This window comes from Geotrypetes seraphini, chromosome 2 (genome assembly GCF_902459505.1).
Source record: "Geotrypetes seraphini chromosome 2, aGeoSer1.1, whole genome shotgun sequence".
NCBI classification, from domain to species: domain Eukaryota; kingdom Metazoa; phylum Chordata; class Amphibia; order Gymnophiona; family Dermophiidae; genus Geotrypetes; species Geotrypetes seraphini.
In genome coordinates, this window is record NC_047085.1 from 424,136,552 (window position 1) to 424,158,963 (window position 22,412).

A 22,412-nucleotide genomic window follows, 5' to 3' on the forward strand; every position below is an offset into this window, starting at 1 on the left:
GATGTTATGTCTTCTTCCATTTGATGGACTCCCATCCCTCTCACGATTCATCGTCCGTGTCACATCTGCCATCCCAATTGCTGCCACCAAGAATTTGCTCCAAATGAGACCAACAACGAATGTGAGAACTCCTCCTCTGCGGGAAAGCCACTCGGTATTGAAAGTCATCATGTTCTGTTTCCGATATAACTGGGTCCGACACAAGACTCTCGTCCCGCTGCTTCCGTGCACATCGGTCGAGAGCTCTGGAAAGAAACCGAGTCAATGGGTGAAGGGGCTCTGGGGTATAAGAAACCAGATTTCGGGTCAGGTATGTGGAGACCAGATCTGTTGGTTCCAGCTACTTTTCTGCTTTCCTGTCTTTCTTCTGTTTCCAGTGGCTGTTATCTCTTTTTCAATTCTCCTCTCTCCTCCTGCTTTGCTCCCTCAATATACAGTATCTGTCTCTGACATAATGATTTTTCCTTTTTAGCTTTCCTTCCTTTTTTTTTTTTGCCTGTCCACTCAAATTTCACCATTCTCCTTCCCATCTCCTTCTTTAACCTCCTAGCTCTCACATTTCCCAACTTACCCCTTCCCCAGCCTCTTATTCCCATTCATCTTTCACCTATTTCCCATTACCACATACCTATCCTCACTAGAGCTGCCCGAATCAGGGAAAATTTTTTTGAATCGATTTAACCAAGGCAATATCATGTCAAAGACAGGAACACCCAAGAACATAAGAATTGCCACTGCTGGGTCATACCAGTGGTCTATCGTGCCCAGCAGTCCACTCCCGTGGTAGCTCCTAGGTCAAAGACCAGTGCCCTAACTGAGACCAGCCGTACATGTGTACGTTCCTGTTCAGCAGGAACTTGTCTAACTTTGTCTTGAATCCCTAGAGGATGTTTTCCCCTATAACAGAATCCGGAAGAGCGTTCCAGTTTTCCACAACTCTCTGGGTGAAGAACTTCCTTACGTTTGTACGGAATCTATCCCCTTTTAACTTCAGAGAGTGCCCTCTCATTCTCCCTACCTTGGAGAGGGTGAACAACCTGTCTTTATCTACTAAGTCTGTTCCCTTCAGTATCTTGAATGTTTCGATCATGTCCCCTCTCAGTCTCCTCTTTTCAAGGGAGAAGAGGCCCAGTTTCTCTAATCTCTCGCTGTACGGCAACTCCTCCAGCCCCTTAACCATTTTAGTTGCTCTTCTCTGGACCCTTTCGAGTAGTACCGTGTCCTTCTTCATGTACGGTGACCAGTGCTGGACGCAGAATTCCAGGTGAGGGCATACCATGGCACAGTACAGCGGCATGACAACCTTCTCTGATCTGTTCATGATCCTCTTCTTAATCATTCCTAGCATCCTATTTGCCCTTTTCGCCGCTGCACATTGCACGGATGGCTTCATTGAACTGTCAACCAGCACTCCCAAATCTCTTTCCTGGGGGGTCTCTCCAAGTAACACCCCGGACATCCTGTATTCGTGTATAAGATTTTTACCGACATGCATTACCTTACACTTATCCACGTTGAACTTCATTTCCCATGTCGCAGCCCATTTCTCAAGTGTGTTTATATCATGTTGCAGATCTTCGCAATCGTCCTGCGTCTTTACTACTCTGAATAACTTAGTATCGTCTGCAAATTTAATCACCTCACTTGTCGTACTTGTATTCACTTGTACTTGTACTCACTTGTCGTACTCATACAATTTCCAGATCGTTTATAAATATGTTGAAGATCACAGGTCCAAACACCGAACCCTGCAGCACTCCACTTGTGACACTTTTTCAGTCCGAGTATGGTCAATTTACCCCCACTCTCTGTTTCTTATCCACTAGCCAGTTTTTAATCCATTTGAGTATTTCACCCTCGATTCCATGGCTTGCAATTTTTCGACGTAGTCATTCATGCGGAACCTTGTCGAACGCCTTCTGAGAATCCAGATATACAATGTTGACCGGGTCACCCTTGTCTATAAACATAGAAACATAAACATAGAGTATGATAGCAGAAAAGGGCCATCGGCCCAACAAGTCTGCCCACTTGAATAACCCTCCCCCCTAAACACTCTCTTGAAGTGATCCCACATGTTTGTCCCATTTTTTCTTAAAATTGAGCACATTGTTGGCCTCAACTACCTGAAGTGGAAGATCATTCCAACGATCAACCACCCTTTCGGTGAAGAAATACTTCCTGATGTCATCATGAAATCTCCCACCCTTGATTTTTAATGGATGCCCTCTTGTAGTCGTAGGTCCTGTGAGGAAAAAGATGTCTTCTTCTACCTCAATACGGCCAGTAACATATTTGAACGTCTCTATCATGTCACCCCTCTCTCTGCGTTCCTCGAAAGTGTATAGCTGCAACTTACCTAGGTGTTCTTCATATGGGAGATACTTGAGTCCTGAGACCATCCTAGTGGCCATTTGCTGAACCAATTCCATTCTCAACACATCCTTTTGATAGTGTGGCCTCCAAAATTGAACACAATATTCCAGATGGGGTCTCACCATGGACTTGTACAACGGCATTATAACTTCAGGCTTTCGGCTGACAAAACTTCTTTGGATGCAACTTAGCATTTGTCTAGCCTTGGATGAAGCTTTCTCCACTTGATTGGCAGTCTTCATATGTTCACTAAAGATTACTCCCAGGTCCCGCCAGGACATCTCTTAATTCCCTAAGCACTCTGGGGTGTAGTTTATCCGGTCCCATAGCTTTGTTCACCTTGAGCCTTGATAGTTCTTGGTAGATGCTGCTGGCGGTAAATTCAAAATTCCAGAACGGGTCTTCTGAGCTTTCCCTTGTCTGCAGCTGTGGACCGGAACCTAGCGTCTCACAGGTAAAGACTGAGGAGAAGTCTTCATTGAGTAGTTCGGCTTTATCGGAGTCCAATTCTACATAGTTACCGTCGGGTTTCCTTAGGTGCACTATTCCATCTGTGTTCTTTTTTCTGTCGCTAACATACCTGAAGAAGGATTTATCCCCTTTTTTTAATATTCTTAGCCAAATTTTCTTCCATCTGGAGTTTGGCATATCTGACTGCTGCTTTAACAGTCTTAGATTTCACCAGATAGATTTCCTTAGCTTCCAGTCGTTGTTATTGTTTGTAGGATACAAATGCTCTTTTCTTCTGTTTTACGAGTTCCGAGATCTCTGCAGTGAACCACTGGGGTATATCATTTCTCCTCCGTTTACTCATGGTCCTTATATAGAGGTTGGTTGCTTCCTGTAGGGTAGATTTCAGAGCTGACCACAGTACCTCCACACTATCTGTCATGCCTGGTTTTGCAGCACCTCACAGACAAAATCTCCCATGTTCTTGAAGTTAGTGCCCTTAAAGTTGAGGACCTTTGTTGATGTGTTTGACCTAGTGAATCCCTTCCTGAGGTGAAACCACACCATGTTGTGGTCACTGGAGGCCAACGCATCACCTACTGATACCTCTGTGACACTATCTCCATTGGTGAGTATCAGGTCCAGGATCGCCTGGGCTCCAATACCATCTGTTTGAGTCGTGCTCCCCGTATGCCTGTTTACTCCCTCGAAGAAGTACAGCAAGTTCGTCAAGCAAGATCTTCCTTTGCTGAAGCCATGCTGGCTGGTCCTCATTAGATTGTGTCCGTCAAGGTGCTCAATGATGCGGTCCTTTATCAGCGCCTCTACCATGTTTCCCGGTACCGAGGTCTAACTCACCGGTCTGTAGTTTTCCGGATCACCCCTCGAACCTTTCTTGAAGATCGGTGTAACATTCGCCACCTTCCAGTCTTCCGGAATCCTTCCCGATTTGATTGACAGATTGGCTATTAGTTGAAGCAGTTCAGCTATAGCCCCTTTCAATTCCTTGATTACCCTCGGATGGATGTCATCCGGTCCTGGGGATTTATCATTTTTAAGCCTATCGATCTGCTTGCATACCTCTTCCAGACTGACTGTCAACCGTGTCAGTTTCCCGTCTTTGTTTCCCACGTATAGCCTGTCAGCTTCCGGTATGTTGTGTATATCCTCTTCGGTAAACACAGATGCAAAAAAATGTATTCAGTTTACTGGCGATGGCTTTGTCCTCCTTTAGCACTCCCTTTAGCACTCTATAACATAGTGTCTAAGTGGCTTACATATTGGTCCGACCCAGTATGGCTGTTCTTACCTTTCTCTTAAAGTGCTCTCTTCCATTTTTCTCTTTTCTGACTATCCACTCAAACGTAACTCTTGCTTTATTTCTTTTCACTTTTAATATGGGGAGTGTGTGGTGCACTGGTTAGAGCTACAGTCCCAGCACCCTGGAGTTGTGGGTTCAAATCCCGCAATGCTTCTTGTGACCTGGGCAAGTCACTTAGGGCTAGATTCACTAACCCTCCGATCCGTGTCTGATCCGTGGGCGATTGGAGGCAGGCCGACCGATTCGCCAACCATCTGCATGCAAATAGGGGCAATCGGAGGCATGCCCCCAACTGACTGCACGGATCGGATTCAGCCCTGACAATAGTGACAGGAGAAGCAACCTCCTTTCACTGCCGTCAGGGCTTCTGACAGGCTTTTAAAAAAAAATTTTTAATCGGGCAGATTTTTTGAGTGTATTACACACTCAAAATAACTGCTTGGTTAAAATAAAAAATTAAAAAAGCCCACCTACGAAGTGTTTCCTCCCTCCCCAAATCCCAATCAGGGTCTTAGGCCCCTCCCCGTGCATCAGATGATATACTGGGACATGGCCTAAGGCCAGTATTGCTGCAGAGCGGCAGAAGCAGGAGGACTTTGCACTTCCTCCTGCTCCTGAAGACATCACGGAGGCTTAAGGAGGAGGGACCGGGCACCCTTCCTGCTCCCAACATTTTTAAAGGTACGGGGAGGGGGGTTGGTCTGGACAGCTCGATCACGGGTGGGCTGGTAGGGGGTGCAGGCCTACAGAGCAGGAGGGACTGGGCACCGCTCCTGCTCCCAACATTTTTATAGGTATGGGGAGGGGGGTTGGTCCAGCTGGCCCAACCACGGGTGGGCCGGTGGGGGAGGGACTATGGAGCAGGAGGAACTGAGCACCTCTCCTGCTCCCAACTTTTACGTATGGGGGGGGTGTCTGGCCAGGGAGGTGGGCAATTTTTGATTCTCATGCTCTCTGCCGCCCTTCTCTGCAGTGCAGCCCCGCTTTAAAACTACAGGCTCACACTGCGGGGAAGGGTGGCAGAGAGCAGGAGAGTCAGGGCAGGCAGAGAGCAGGTCTGGGCAGAGAGGAGTGGAGTTTTTTACACAAGCGACTGGTCCTCACCAGTCGCTTGTTCTTGATCGGCCAGCCAGTCGATGTGTCAGGAGAAAGGTTTAGTGAATCGCATCCTGTCTACTTTGCATGCGTTTCCCCTCATTTGCATGCAAGGATTTAAAGCAGATCGCAGGACAGGTTTTTGAATCGGGCTGGAGGGAAATCTGCTCGCTAAGAGCTCGCAAACCGATCGTTACACAATCAGTTTGCTTTGTGAATCTAGCCCTTAATCCTCCAGTGCCCCAGGTATATTAGATAGAGTGTGAGCCCGCCGGGACAGATAGGGAAAAATGCTTGAGTACCTGAATAATTTGTAATCCGCATAGAATTATAGAATATGCGGAATATAAATAATTAAAATAAATAAATCATCAAATCAACTTTCCATCCCTCTCTTATCCCCTAGCTTTCACATTCCCCACCTTCCTATTCCCTTTTATCTGCTCCCCATTACCATATTTCTACCCTCTGCACTCATTCTCTTCTCACTCATCTCCTTCACAAGTCTCCCACATGGATCCACCATTTTTAGCATCATCCTCCATGTCCTTTACTCCACTCTTGTAAGCCAGCATTTTCTTCCTCTCTCTCCCTCCCACAAGTCCAACATCTCCCCTTTCTGTCCTTCTACCCCCTCCTCCCAAGTCTGACATCTCTCCCTCCCTTCCCATTCTAACCCCAAGTCCATATCCCTTCTACTTTACCCTCTCTCCCCCCCACCCCGAGTAGGTCATCTCTCCCTCTCCCCCCTTCTCCTTCCACCAAGTTCCTCTCTCTCTCTCCCCATCTTCCCCCTCCAATTCCATTTCTCTCCCCATATTTCCTCCTCCACCAAGTCTATCTCTTCCTCTCCCCCTTTCGCTATCTCTCCCTCTCCTGCCCCCTCCCCCAACTCCATCTCTCCCTGTCCTTCTATCCCTCCTCTGCCATTTCTCTTTGTCCCCCTTCTAGTCCCTCTGTCCTCCCCATCCATATTCCTCTTTATCTCCCAAACCTGTCTATATTGAGCTCTGTCCTTTATTCTTTTACTGGTCAGCTCTCTCTGCTGCACCACTTCCTGGCTTCTAATTCTTTCATCCTTTTCCCCCAAAACACATTTTTTCCATCCCCCCCAATCTACCTTTCATTTGCTGTAAAATTTGCTGGGTGGCGGTAACGATTCAGAGCTACTCTACCCCCAATCCTGGCAACTTCTGTCCACTGTAGCCCGCTCCAGCGGAAATAGGAAGTTGTCATAGAGGGCGAGCCACAGTGAAGAGAAGATGCCAGGAACGGGGGCAGGGTAGCTCTGTGAATCGCTACCACTGCTTGGTAACTTTTACAGCAAATGAAAGGTAAATGCAAGTGGAGGGAATGGGAAAAATGATGTTTTATGGGGGGAGAAGGGTGAAAGAATTAGATGCCAGGAAGTGGGGAAGGGATGTGGCAGAGAGAGACGACCAGAAGGTATGCTGGCCAAAAGCGAGATGCTGCACCCTCAACAGTGCCGCTTGAGGTCCCAGAAGAGTAAGAAGCATCCAGATTCCTTTCTCTAACCCTCAAGGCTGATACATACATAACCCACTCCTGAATCCCTGGACTCCTAGAGAAGAAAGCAAGAGAGTCAAAATTAGTGTGTGTTCTTGATTTCATTATATCCTGCACAGCTGGGATGTATTTGAACAACACTACTCTCTTCTAACTTTAGTCACACTCCTATTAAATGACTGTGGGCACCCTTACAAAGTTTAAAATCTAATAAAAGAAAATAACAGACTCCAGGAAAATACCTGTGAGAGTTGCATGGCTCAGAAAGGCAATATACTGTATTAAATGCATGACTCATACCAAACCAAAGGGTGGTAATTATCATTTAAAAATAGTCTCCCCCTTTCTTTAGTATAAATGGTTGAACTTATGCAGTGTTTATTCTTAGTATGGTGATAGAGACTGATTACACTCTTCTGTTGCACATTAGTATTTTATTTTGGTTTGATACTATACATGGCCTAAGGCCAGTATTGCTGCAGAGCGGCAGAAGCAGGAGGACTTTGCACATACAGTACAGTATGTTCACAATAGGAAAAACACGCTAAAGTAAAAAAAAATATATATATATCTATATATCTTACTTTAGCGAGTTTTTCCTGAAAAGACTGAAAGGGTACTTCTCTTTTGGACTCGTACTTCAGAGAAAAAGCATCAATTATCAGTCAAGTTCTTTTAATAAAAATTCATACACCAATATATTTGATTACTAGTCATTAAGCCTGTTACATTAACGGGTGCTAGAATACTGTTCACCCTCTATGTTGCCCCTTCCTTTCACTGCCCTCTCTTCTCTTTCCATCCAGTGTGCACCCCCTCTCTCTCTGTCCCATATGGCCTCCCTCCATCTCCTCTTTCCTTTTCCCTTGGTCTGGCATACCTTCCTCCTTCCCTCCATGCCCTGCCATCTGTTCTTCCCTCCAAGCCACTCTCCCCTGTGCTCACTTTCCTCCTTCAACTACTTCATCGGGCAACAGCAGCATTCACAATTCATTGCTGCTGCTGGCTTCAGATATTCCTCTCTGGCGGGTCCTGTGTTCATGAAGTAGGCAGGACCCGCCAGAGAGAAAGGCCTGAAGCCGCAACAGCAGCGAATTGTAAACGCTGCTGCTGCCTGAAGCACCCGAGGCAGACGGTTCTCTCCCCTCCCAGCCCAACCCCTGCTGACTTTGCGACCCTCCCGGCGAGATGACTTTAATAGCAAACCTCCCTCCAGCGTTGGCAGCCGCAGCACGCTAAACAGGCTGGTTCGAGACTTTCTTCTGCCGTTGAGTCTATCTGTCGCGTCATTGATGACATCATTAGTGACGCGGCAGAGGGACTCAACTGCAGGAGAAAGTCGCGAAGCAGCCTGTTTAACATGCTGCGACTGCCAATGCTGGAGGGAGGTTTGTGTAGAAGCGATATGTGTCTATGTGTCTTCTATGTGTCTCTTCCCCTGCAGTACCTTTGCAGCACTTTGCTATGGCGCATCCTCCCATCCTGAGTCTGTTTCTCCCGCTTTGTGTAGCCGCCGCATACGCACTCTGGCCACGGACCTACGGATCAGGGATTACAGATCATGCAGGTCTGAGTGCGCATGCGCGGCTAGCGTTTTATTATATAGGATGGCCTGGATAGACTTTAATTAAGATAAACTTGTTGATTTCAGAATTCAGATATTGTTGCTGATGTAGGAGGATATGTACATGTATGTAAAATTATCCTTAGAATTAGTAGATGTAATTTTTATGCAATACACAATGATCTTCTACTATGAAATAATTTTTGAGTTACTCATTCCTTTTCTTTTGTGTTTTGGTTTCTGTACCCAGAAGCAGTCTATCCCCGAAATATGGCCATGTTAGATTGTATTTGTTAAGTTTATGTATGTACTGTATATTGCCACACTGTTATACTTTTAATATTTTAAAAATATATTTATTGCACCATCTGTTAGCATACCCCAATTGTTGTTTCTCTTTGTATGCAAGGTGTAAGGTAGCTGCCTCTGGCTGGTTTTCCGGTTATTTATTCCTTCCCTACAAATATTTCCAGAAATACTGGTGCAGCCATGAATATGGTGTTTGTAAGGAAGACAAAGGGTACACCAGAAAATGGGTTCTTCTTTTATCCAGAGAGCCAAATTGCCCATCGCCAAGACATTAACATTGATGGGGAATTCAGCCTCAAACAGAGGGGGATACAGACTGGTACAATAGACTGGCACTTTTGTCTCTGTACTCAGGCAGTGGAGACGAGAAGAGGAGAGGAGAGGGGAAATCATCATCAGCTGCTACCTGTCAGAGGCCATCTTCCAAGAGACTGAAATAAAATTTGCTCTATTACCCCTTCTTCTCTTCATAGGCTAGTGAAACAGTATGGGGCTCATAATCGAAAGAGAAAAATGTCCAAAAACTGGCCTAAGTCGGCATTTGGATGAACATTTCTCAAAAACGTCCAAGCGCCGATAATAAAACCGGGTTTTGGAAGTTTTTCTAAACGACCTAGGCCTTCATAGTGCTGCTCAACATCCAAAGCTAAACGGGGCGTTTCGGGAGGCGTGTCGAGGGCGGGAGTTGGGCGGGATGTGGGCTGGCTTAGACTTAGTTGTACAGCATGTATAACCGAAAGTTTAACAACAGAGCCTAGACGGAACTTGGACGTTGTGATTTATGTAAAACATGGTCTAAGTCACAAAAAACCCCTAAACTCACCAGATAAGCACTGAAAACACATAAAACAGACCCCCACACTACCCCAGTGATCACCAACCCCCCCATAAAAATTTTATTCACAACTTTAAATTTCAGACTCCAGACCATCATCACCTGGCTGCCTGGCATAGGAAAGCCTAGTCGTCCAGCCCAGAGGCAGCTTAAGTCGTCTTGGGGGTGGGTTAGGAGCCCATAAGCCCCTGTAATCACTGCATTGATACTTAAAATGTGCACTCCCCTATACATTCCCCAAACCCTTTTTTCTGGCATATAAGTGGCTCCTGCAGCCATAAGGGCTATTGAGGTGGTAGATAAGTGCGTCTAGGGGATTCTGGAGGTGGTTTGGGGGGCTCACCGTCACCTATAAGGGAGCTGTAGTGAGGAGAAGCCATGGCACCCTTTTTGTGAAGTTCACAGCAGTGCCCTGTAAGGTACCCCACTATTTAGGTGGCATGTCTGGGTGTGCAGTCCATCACTTTGCAGACCCCTCCCACGTCCAACAGGGCTTGTTCTAGGCATTTTGGACTTGGACAGAAAGTTGGAAGGAAAAGTGGTATAACGATTTAGCGGCTTGGACGATCAGATTGGCAGGACGTATAATTAGACGATTTTCGAAAGTAAAAAAAAGTTGGACGTATCTTTCAAAAATGTGTCTTAGGCTCTTTTTAACTTTGGACGACTTGCGAGATGGACGTAAATGGACTTAGACGTCACTTTCGATTATGCCCCTCCATGTGTTTCCAAGTACAGTACTGTGATGGTTTTTTGCTCATACAAGAAGTGTGGACTGCTGGTGGGGAGCAGCAATGGCCACAGCACTGAAAATGTGCTCTAGAGAATGACACGGTGAAAAAATTCATCACCGTTACCATCCCTGAGGATAACCATGGGAAACCATCTCTACGTCATTTTTTTAAGGAGAGAGGGAAGAATCAGACTATGAATGGGCACAACCAGTGACCCTCAAGCCCTGCATTGAAGAATGCTGGTGTAGAACATCTGAGGTTGATAGACACAAAAAAATGACATGGGATTGTTTCCCATGGTTATCCACGGGAACGGTGATGAATTTTGTCACTATGACATTCTCTAATGTGCTTTCTCTCTAAATACTATTTCCACTCTTCAAAGGATGAAGCTGGAAGGGAGAGTGAGGAAAGGGTATAAGACTGTATTTGTGAGTCAGGTAGGTGCACATTTCTTTTGGGGGAGGTGGGTAGAGGGTTATGGAAATTGGACCTCAGACTGTGGCCTGTGTTATCCCTGCAAAGGTAAGGCATGAAAGCATTTAGTCTTTGTCCTGAAAGCTCTGTTCAAACAATAGGTCAATTTTTCTTTACAAGAGGAAATGAGCACCTGAACTATCTGCCTCAGACAGGGGCTTGCTGACACTCCTGGGAAATCAATGGAAAATAGCAGCTATTTTTCAGCTATAGAGGCTATTTTTTGTTCTCCATTACCTGGCAATATTGCTTCAGGTTGTTTGTAGCTAGCTTCAAATGCAGAGGAAGCAGAAATCTGTTGAAGATACTACATACTGCAGTGTTAGCAAGAGAGCAACTGCTTGTTCTGGCTACAGCTGCTTCATACCTACATCCTTCTGAAAAGGACATTTCCTTTGCAGTGCACTCTTCACAGGACACCAGAAGAAAAATGACCTGTGCTCTGTGATCAAAGAAGAAAAGCAACCGAAGGTGGTTCTTTTGCATTGTGCTTACCACAGTTCACAAATATTAAAAGTTAGGTGCAGAAGCCAAACCATCAAAGATAAAATACACCAGATATGAGGGGGATATGGCAGCTTCTGATCCTCAAAACTTTGCTGTAATGAATGCCCTCAGAGAACCTGCCTGAAAAATGAACTTTTGTTTAAATCTGTGTTCCTTGAAAGTGGAACTACAGATGCCAAGAACATCTTGGCACCCATATGACTCAAAACTGTACAACTACCAGACAGAACTTCCCCCACCCCCACCCCCCAGTGCAATCACAGAATCCTCTATCTAAAGAGATGACACACTTCCCATTTTTATTGTCCCAACCTTACCGTTTCAAAGCCTGCACTCTTCTGTCTTCTCGCTCTGTGATAAACCTCTCTTCTTCTGCATCCAATCCACTGTGGGGCAAAAAATTCATGTCAAGGTTTAAAAAAAAAAAAAAGTCCACAAAGAATTAGGCAGGCTGAGCTAATGTAATTGCAGATTTACAATATCTTTTTGGAAAAGGCATTGCCACTCTTAATGCCCCCATTCTTGCATTTTCTGACAATAATGAAAGTCTGCTGACTATCGTATTTTCACGCATATAACGCGCGCGTTATACGCGTTTTTACCTACCGCGCATACCCCTCGCGCGTTATATGCGTGAGCGCGGTATACAAAAGTTTTAAAACATAGTTCCCACCCCGCCCGATTCACCCCCCCAGCAGGACCACTCGCACCCCCACCCCGAACGACCACTCGCACGCGCTCCCACCCGCACCCGCATCCACGATCGGAGCAAGAGGGAGCCCAAGCCCTCTTGCCCGGCCGACTCCCCGACGTCCGATACATCCCCCCCCCCCGGCAGGACCACTCGCACCCCCACCCCGAACGACCGCTCGCACGCGCTCCCACCCGCACCCGCATCCACGATCGGAGCAAGAGGGAGCCCAAGCCCTCTTGCCCGGCCGACTCCCCGACCTCCGATACATCCCCCCCCCCGGCAGGACCACTCGCACCCCCACCCCGAAGGACCGCCGACTTCCCGACAATATCGGGCCAGAAGGGAGCCCAAACCCTCCTGGCCACGGCGACCCCCTAACCCCACCCCGCACTACATTACGGGCAGGAGGGATCCCAGGCCCTCCTGCCCTCGACGCAAACCCCCCTCCCCCCCAACGACCGTCCCCCCCCCAAGAACCTCCGACCGCCCCCCAGCCGACCCGCGATCCCCCTGGCGACCCCCACGACCCCCCCACCCCCCTTCCCCGTACCTTTGGTAGTTGGCCGGACAGACGGGAGCCAAACCCGCCTGTCCGGCAGGCAGCCAACGAAGGAATGAGGCCGGATTGGCCCATCCATCCTAAAGCTCCGCCTACTGGTGGGGCCTAAGGCGCGTGGGCCAATCAGAATAGGCCCTGGAGCCTTAGGTCCCACCTGGGGGCGCGGCCTGAGGCACATGGGCCCAACCCGACCATGTGCCTCAGGCCGCGCCCCCAGGTGGGACCTAAGGCTCCAGGGCCTATTCTGATTGGCCCACGCGCCTTAGGCCCCACCAGTAGGCGGAGCTTTAGGATGGATGGGCCAATCCGGCCTCATTCCTTCGTTGGCTGCCTGCCGGACAGGCGGGTTTGGCTCCCGTCTGTCCGGCCAACTACCAAAGGTACGGGGAAGGGGGGTGGGGGGGTCGCCAGGGGGGTTTGCGTCGAGGGCAGGAGGGCCTGGGATCCCTCCTGCCCGTAATGTAGTGCGGGGTGGGGTTAGGGGGTCGCCGTGGCCAGGAGGGTTTGGGCTCCCTTCTGGCCCAACTACCAAAGGTACGGGGAAGGGGGGTGGGGGGGTCGTGGGGGTCGCCAGGGTGGTTGCGGGTCGGCTGGGGGGGCGGTCGTTGGGGGGAGGGAGGTTTGCGTCGAGGGCAGGAGGGCCTGGGATCCCTCCTGCCCGTAATGTAGTGCGGGGTGGGGTTAGGGGGTCGCCGTGGCCAGGAGGGTTTGGGCTCCCTCCTGGCCCGATATTGTTGGGGAATCGGCGGTCCTTCGGGGGGAGGGATGTATCGGACGTCGGGGGGGGGGCATCAGGCTTTCAGGATGGGGACAGACCTTCAAGGGGGGACAGTGCACGGAAGTCAGGGGGGGTGAACGGAGAGTCGGGACAGCGCACGGAAAGTCAGGGCGGGCGAAAGGAGCGTCGGGCAGCATGCGCGGTATACCCGTGAGCGCGGTATACCAAAGTTTTTGTGCATATCAGCGTGATTTCTGCGCGCTATACCCGTGTGCGCGTTTTATACGGGTGCGCGTTATTTGCGTGAAAATACGGTACTCACAAGGTGTCTTTCAATAGTGGCACAACTATACCCCCTTATTTGATTTATTAAATCTGATATATCGCTTGTATATTAGTATTAAGTGGTTTATAATACTAATACATTAAACTGTGGTAATCCTCTCTGTTACAATGGACTCACAATCTAAATTGTAGTACATATGGAAGTAAGAAGAAGAGAAAGAGGTGTGGACAAGAGGTGTGTAAAAAGGTCAGAAAAAAAAGGGAACAAAATCCAATATAAAGAAGGAAAATAAAAGTAGAGGAGAAGGAAAATAGCAAAATTAAATATACTCAGAATAAATAAAAATGGAAAATTAAATATTAAAATAAAATAAACACCAGTCGATCACAGACAGTTTCCAAGATCAGTGCGATTAAACAGCTCTACAGTCAAAGTACTCATCTCTTGGCTCAGATGGTGAAGAATATGTATTGGCTGTCAGCAAGCATTGATCATCAGAGCAGGAGCTGTCAGTCTCTTAGAGACTCCCATCCAAACCACATGAGCCAAATCTGTAAGACAATGATTGGAGCAAATATACAAGGCAGCAGACTCCAAGACCAATCCCAAATAGGGAATGGCAGAAACCCTGGAGGTTGGATGTAGGCCGGAAGCTGGCGAAGAAGCATTCCCTTAAGGACAGTGCCGTTGCAGCTCAATTTCCTCTGCCAAAGGCAAGACATAGCTTCCACCTGAATCACTGCTCAGATGAGAAAAGGCAGAGACCACCACAATTAGCCACGGAGATGGAGCCTCCGCATCAGGAGCCAAACCAGAAGACACACCATCTGTCAGCCACGTCAACCCCCCCCCCCAAAAAAAAAAAAAAAATCTCCTCCAGCGATTGTAACTAAGCAATGACTGCAACAGCCATCCGGAATAAAGGGGGGAGACAGCAGGAAGTAACAAGACAGGCAGCAGGCAGGAAGACCCCCAACCGCCAGAGAAACAGCAGCATCAGGAAACAGAGAAATCAGCAGCAAAAGGAAACCTCTGCCTTGGTAAAATTAGATTAAAACAAAGCAAAATCTAAAAAAACTAAATTAAATGAATAAAACTAATCAAAGGACAAGATATAGATCAAAATAAAACAAAAAGCAAAGGATGAAGCACAGAGGCACTTCAGCCCATGACCTAGTTGGACGCCATCTTGGATCATATTATCTCATCATCCTACCGAAGGTCTTCCTTCTGTTTTTAAGTTGCACTACTACTAAATGTAATTCCTTCAGCCACAAAAAAGGGAGCAGGGAGCAAGTGAATGTTCTCAAATAGCAAGAGATATGGTATTAGCTAATCACTGCTAATCAAGTTTCTTTTTAAAATCAATGACAAAGTATTTTTTAGTTTGTCTATGTGCACTTTGGAAGCAAAATGACAATACAAAAGCATGAGGGATATGTCACTGATTCAGGAAGGGCACTCATATCCAATCCTGGAGGGCCATAGCCCAACCTGGTTTCCAGAACACACATGATCAGGGCTAACCCAATGGAGGGTATGGGGCTAACAATCCCTCAAACACATTAAACTTCTCTTTCCTTTTCCCACCAGCAGGATAAAGGTGAGGTATCTTTCAAAGCCTGTTTCCTCATAGCCAGTTTTAAACTAAAGTCTGAACTTCGCAGAATCTTGCAGTCTCACAGGAGCTAGAAAAAAAGTGCATCTTATGGAGCGAAAAATATGGTAACTCATTCATTCTGCATTATATGTTGTTATAACTCGGAAAAGCTGGAAATGAAGCAGTGCAGCAGGTAGGAGAAGAGATGAAATAGATGAACCTTACAGTCCCTCCTTATTATCACCATACTCTGCTTCTGTCAAATAGTTTTGCTGTACCTGCACCAGTGATACACTTTTAAAGCATCAATAGGGTAACAGTGCCATTTAGTGGCCAACTGAGGGAATTAAGGGAAGAGCAAAAGATTCTGGATTTAGCTCACACCTTTTATCAGTTGTAGCTCAAGGCGAGTTACACTCAGGCATACCTGGTATTTCTCTGCCCCTGAACACCTTACAAGTTAAGCTTATACGTGAAGCAATGCAAGATTAAATGACTTTCCCAAGGAGCATTAATAGAATCTAAATTGGGTTTCTATGGTTCTCAGCCTGATGTTCTTACTATTAGGCTACCCTTAGAAGGACTGAATTAGCACAAAGTTTGAAAACTTGTGGACATTAGCAACTTGAGAGGAACAGTCACAGGAAGAGATAACCATCCTCTCAATCACTGGAAACAAACCAGCCAATATTCAGCAGCTGTTTTTACGTCAGCTACCGGCTGTATTCCTAGATATTCAGTGCTGGGACATGTTCAGGCACTGGTACTGAATAAACGGTTTTAGATTGGCTTCTAAAGCTTATGTGGTTAGGTGCAATATTCAGCCCTTGAGCACATAAGCTGAACCACTTGAAGACAGGACTGCTGTTTATGCTGCCCAACTTAAGCGGTTATTTTGTGTGCTCAAAGGTTAAATATCAGATTGAATATTTCATAACTCCAAGCAAATATAATTTTTCAAAGAATTTAAGAGCCTCAGCCCCACTCTCCACCACATCAAAACGTTTTTTTAGCGGGAGCTTTATGTGGCTCTTTTTTCTCTTTCTTATTTATCTATTCCTATTAAATATAAAGTGCACCGTGCTTCGTGCTACATTTATCTATCTAAAGTGTTTATAGAAACATAGAAAATGACGGCAGAAAAGGGCCACGGCCCATCTAGTCTGCCCACACTAATGGCCCACCCCCTAACTACCTCCATGAAAAGATCCCACACGCCAATCCCATCTTTTCTTAAAATCTGGCACGCTGCTGGCCTCAATTACCTGTTGTGGAAGATTATTCCAGCGGTCAACGACCCTTTCGGTGAAGAAATATTTTCTGGTGTCGCCATGAAATTTCCCACCCCTGATTTTCAACGGATGCCCTCTTGTTGCCGTGGGTCCTTTAAGGAAAAAGAGATCCTCTTCCACCTCGATATGGCCCGTGACATATTTGAACGTCTCGATCATGTCTCCCCTCTCTCTGCGTTCCTCGAGTGAGTACAGCTGCAACTTACCCAGTCGTTCCTCATAAGGGAGATCCTTGAGTCCTGAGACCATCCTGGTGGCCATTCGCTGAACCAACTCAACTCTCCGCACATCTTTTTGATAATGCGGCCTCCAGAATTGTACACAGTATTCCAGATGGGGTCTCATCATGGATCTGTACAAAGGCATTATGACCTCGGGCTTACGGCTGACGAAACTTCTACGGATACAGCCCATGATTTGTCTAGCCCTGGATGAAGCTTTCTCCACTTGATTGGCAGTCTTCATGTCTTCGCTAATAATCACCCCCAAGTCACGTTCTGCTACAGTCCTTGCTAGGATCTCATCATTTAGGGTGTAAGTCCTGCATGGATTTTTGCCGCCAAGGTGCATGACCTTGCATTTTTTGGCATTGAAACTTAGTTGTCAAGTCTTCGACCAATGCTCCAGCATGAGTAGGTCCTGCATCATACTGTCGGGCATTGAGCTTTTGTCGGGCACTGTGCTTCCATCTGTTGTGCGGTTGCCTACTATGTTGCATAGTTTGGCATCATTGACGAATAATGTAATTTTACCTCGAAGCCCCTCAGCCAAGTCTCTTACGAAGATGTTAAATAGGAACGGGCCCAAGACCGAGCCCTGCGGCACTCCGCTGATCACCTCCGTCGTATCGGAGAGGGTACCGTTTACCACTACCCTCTGAAGTCTACCTCTAAACCAGTCCCTAACCCATGCGGTTAATGTTTCACCCAGTCCCATCGAACCCATCTTGCTCAATAACCTGCGGTGTGGGATGCTATCAAATGCTTTGCTGGGTTCATAGACAATGGCGCGAAAGACAAAAGCGCGCGTCGACAATTGAGCACAGTGCGCGCTGCCGCGCCGCTCTAAATTACAGTTTTTAGGGGCTCCGACAAGAGGTTTTGTTGGGGAACCCCCCCCAATTTACTTAATAGACATCGCGCCGGCATTATGGGGGGTTTGGGGGGTTGTAACCCTCCACATTTTACTGTAAACTGAACTTTTTCCCTAAAAACAGGGAAAAAGTGAAGTTTTCAGTAAAATGTGGGGGGTTACAACCCCCCACACCGCGGCATGATGTCTATTAAGTAAAGTGGGGGGGGGGGGTTCCGCCCCACGCCCCCCCCGTCGGAGCACTAAAAACAGTAATTTAGAGCGGCGCGCGCTGCGCTCAATTGTCTGAGCGCGCTTTTGTCCCGGCGCGCTTTTGACCTGATACCGCTTTGCTTAAGTCCAAGTACACAACGTCCAGGGACTCCCCTATATCCAGCTATCTTGTTACCCAGTCAAAGAAGCTGATCAGATTTGATTGGCAGGACCTTCCCTTCGTAAAACCATGTTGATGGGGATCTCGTAGATTCTCCTCGTTCAGGATCGTATCCAATTGGCGTTTGATTTGTGTTTCCATAGGTTTAATCACTATCGATGTGAGACTCACCGGTCTATAATTCTCAGCCTCCATCCTGCATCCCTTTTTGTCGAGTGGAATGACGTTAGCCATTTTCCAATCCAACAGGACTCTTCCTGTACTTAGGGAAAGATTGAAGAGCGCGGATAACGGTTCCGCCAGGATGTCACTCAACTCCCTGAGCACCCTGGGGTCTAGTTTGTCCAGTCCCATAGTTTTAGTATAGTTCATAAATATTTTATACTGCGTTCATAAATAATTATTCCTTTACTTGATTCTTTAAAAACATAGCTTTCGATAGTTTTTGATAGTTGTTAAATTCAATTAATTTGATTCAGCATATAACCGCATAAGTGCCAACTCAGCTCTCAGAATACCTACAGGTTAACCTGTTTTGGCGCAAATGCTAACTGCAAATATTCAGAAGCGCTAATTAGTTAAGTGACACTGAATATCGGAAGTCAGTTGCAGCTTTGAATATTGGCCGACATATATCCTACAGTTACTGAAGCCCCCCGTTTGTGCTGATTTATTTACAACTTTTTAAGAAATTCATCCAAAGTGATGTACAGCAAGAACAGGTCGATCATAGGCCATAGATAATTACAGCAGTAAAAATATTCAAATAACAGCACATAGTATGGCATAGTATGTTATTACAATGCCAACACAATACACAATAAAACATCTTAATAGACAACATAGAGCAGGGGTGCCCAAAAGGTTGATCGTGATCGACCAGTAAATCGCAAAGGCAATGTGAGTCGATCACGTTGCCTTTGCGTTCTGTTCTCCCTGCTTCCCCGACGCCAGGCCTGTACAAGCGCTGGGCCCACAGCCTTCCCCTCTGACGACAATTCTGACAGTGGAGAGGAAGTTCCAGGCGTCGGCAGGCATCATCAGCAGGCAATTTTGGGGGGGTTCGAGGAGGGAGAGGGCACTTTGTCGGGTGGGTAATTTATTTTAAATTGTGCAGATATTTTGCATGGGTAATACACGCAAAATATCAGTGCCATTAAAAAAAAATGATTAAAAAAACAGGTAGACCTGTCAGTAACACAGCTACCGACAGGTCTACAGCAGGTCCAAGCAATTGTTAATTAATCAATCGCTTGGCTATTTTGCATGGGGTTTTACCCATTTGCATGGGTGGATCGGATCAGATAGGAGATTCATCAGACAACAGTTTAATGAATCGGGTTGGGCAACCCAAACGATCACAGAACCAGTAAAACTGGTTTTGCGACCATTGTTACAGGACCAGTAAGTTTAGTGAATCTAAGCCTTACTGCACTAATTCTGTTAGTGTGCACTAAGCTTTAGTAAATAAGTGAATAAGAATTGATAAAATTTGTGAACTGAATTTTTCTCTTCAAGAAACATTTGGAACTCAACATAATTTTCAGTAATTTAGAAACAGGTGGGAGAGACATTTCAATGGAAGGAATAAGTAAGATGAAAGTGGATTAATTTATATACAGTGCCTTTTTTTTTTTTTTTTTTACTGAATTTCACTAGGCAGTCAAGCATATCAACTGATATTTATTTTTAAAAATGTAAAAGTAAAACTCAGAATGTGATTTTGTCCTTGAAAAGGATTCAACCAAGAAATTGACCTTTGGAATCCACAGATGAGACGAAAATCCAAGCCAAACAGGTTGTGGAGACTGATGTAGCTGATGTGGACTTTATTAGAATAAGAGTGAATAAAATATCCACAACTTTATGTAAGGAACCCAACATGGACAGTGTTTCGACCTAAGGGGTCCAATTGTGGTTTCTTCAAAGGTTTGTAGATATGAAAACTACGCCCGAGTGCGGGTAAGAGTGTCCTCTGGTCTAGGGATCATGCTACTCCTAGTCTGGAGGAGTTGCACTGGTGAGCAGTAAATTAGCAATTTTTTAAATGGCTGCTACAAGGGAGGAGGCAGCTTTCAGCTTCCTGAGCTGATCTGGGACAGATTTGTTTTGCTTCAGGCTCTAGGTCAGAGTCCCTCTAGCTTGTGAATCTTGTTTGTGGTTTTGAGGTTTTTTCCTGGTGGTTTTTATGGGCCAATTCTTTTCAAATGTTTTCTGTTCCCCTCAACAGTAAATAATTTCTGACCACTATGTGGCCTAAGTTGGAAAATTCAGCTAAAGTGAGAGAAAAATATATTTACCGTCTTGAGTGTTTTCTGCAACAGCAGCAGTAACAGCAACATATGCCAACAGACAGCAATAGGAGTCCTGCTAGGACGGAAATGGTAATGACAAATGCTTCAAAGTTCACTGAAAAACAGAAAGTGGTTCATCAGGTAAGATTTTGGTAGGTAGGTACAGTCATTATTATTCTCATAAATATTCATGGCTTCACTTTATTTGCTTTGAGAGTATCACAGTTAGTAAACCAAACATTGTAAAATCTATAAAGGTATTTAAGAGTTCTGATGTATACATGCATTTTACAAAATACAGGAGTACATGTACACACTTATACTTTCTTAATAATAGGTGTAAATTTGTGCAAGAGGATTTGTATACTGCTGGGGCTGGTTCAAATACCTATTCTGCAAGATATATCTAAGATGACTTTATAAAATAGGTGTCTTTTTCCGATTTTGACATTAACTTTTCAAAGTCATTGTCACAAGCAAACCAGAGTTTCAGAAACAGAAATGGACAACTTGAAAACTGCTCACCCCATGCACAGTAGAATTCTGTGCACTGCTCCACAGCGTGGATTCATCTAATATCCGAAGGACATTTTTCCCACTTCTTTTTTTTAACCCATATTCTACTATTCTATCCTCAACAATTGTGAAGGAAAAATCAATGTAGCTAATGCATTTTTTCTTGTACAGCAGAAAGAGAACTTTAAGAATTAACCCCCTCCCCATTTGTGAAGCCACGCTATGGCTTTTTTTTATCGCCAACTTTTACGATGCCAACTTACACCAGCCATTAACTTGCCGTAAGTGGGCACAGCTACATGTTTTGGTATCCTAACATGCTTTTACATTAGTATTCTATAATGGCTTAGATCAGGGGTGTCCAACCTGCAGCCCCATGAAGCATTTTGTGTGGCCCCGGTCAAGGGTGATGCAGTGTTTTCCTCTGCTGCCCCCGGGTGTTTACTGTCTTGCTGCAGTGTTTGCGTGGCCCCAGAAACATTTTTTTTGGCTAATGCGGCCCAGGGAAGCCAAAAGGTTGGCTTAGATGTATCCTGAACCAGTTATAAAATCAGATTTAAATAAAATATTGAAATAATAATAGTTGAAAATGCCTCTGTTCATCTCCTTTTGGCTCGGGTACCCACTTATTGTAGGTTCTCTGGGGCAGGAACTTTTTGTATATGAAAACTAATAATGATGTAAACCTACAGCATTATTGGAAAAGGAAGTCTAAAAATTTTAAAAAGCTTAATTTAAATTAAAACCTTGATAGACGGAGCTATTATATCCTTCACTTATAACACTCTATTGCTAATGTATATTGCTTGAAAAGCCAATTTATTCTGTTGGTATTAGAAGAAGTAAAATTCCCAAATTAAGCACACAATTTCTTGTTATGTGAATTGGTGAAAGGATGCCTAGTTATATCTGACATTGAGGAATGGCGTACTTCCTGAGCTGCCTCTAACAAATGAAACCCATTAAGAGCAAAGTTCCTTCAAATGCTGCCAATTTATCATTGGGCTGAGTTCAAGACATAAAAGAAGGAGATTTAAATGAAAATATCAAGTCCATGTTTTACAAATAATACCAATGGCATCCCTCGTTAGAGAAGTAAAGCTGATTGATGAGAAGGGCATTATGTGGAAATCAATATACGAGGGTGTGCTGGAAAGTTCTCATCCCAACCAACTTCCTAAATTGAGAGCGTTATTTTGACATAATAGCAGTGTGAAATCCTTATGGATAGAAATTCCATGTTTGAAGGGAAGGACTATAAAGGTAGGGTTATATTACCATCCCCCGGGACGCCCTTTCCAGACGTCTGAAGACTGTTTGTTGAGTGGCCTGGCAAAGAGCTGAACATCGCTGGATCCTTTGCTGAAGCTAAGGGGTCCTTTTATCAAGCCACGCTAGCGGGGTTAGTGCATCGGACATTTCATCACGCGCTAACCCCCGCAGCAGGCGGTTTAACGTGTGGTATTATGCGCGTTAAACCCCTACCGCAGCTTGATAAAAGGACCCCTAAGTGTCCCTTTCCGTTTTTGTCATAATTTGCAGTGCTGTGGTATTTGTGATTTGTAGCACATTCTAATTCTTAACGGTCTTCTGGGACTGTGTCTTGAGAGTGTGAATTGAATTGAACTGAAAATTTCAAAAATACAATATAGTGAACCGAGTTAGTAGCACCTGTTTTGGAGGTTTTGTTTTTTTTAAAGACCCATGAAGCCTTTTAACTGAGGTCTTTTTTTCTCCAAAAATTTATTTTTGATGTGGGTGCTCCTCGAAGGAGGACAGTATTGTTATAGCAC

General features: G+C 45.6%; 1 protein-coding gene across 1 annotated transcript in view; it reads right to left on the reverse strand.

The window, feature by feature from the left end:
- LOC117354177 (pituitary tumor-transforming gene 1 protein-interacting protein-like) overlaps window positions 1–22,412 on the reverse strand; it is a 108,677-nt gene that overhangs the window by 51,005 nt on the left and 35,260 nt on the right. The window contains exons 4-5 of the mRNA XM_033931190.1: window positions 20,110–20,218; window positions 11,513–11,581 (exon numbers count right to left, since the gene is read on the reverse strand). Of these exons, the coding sequence (XP_033787081.1) occupies window positions 11,513–11,581; window positions 20,110–20,218 (178 nt within the window). The remainder of the gene's footprint in view (window positions 1–11,512; window positions 11,582–20,109; window positions 20,219–22,412) is intronic.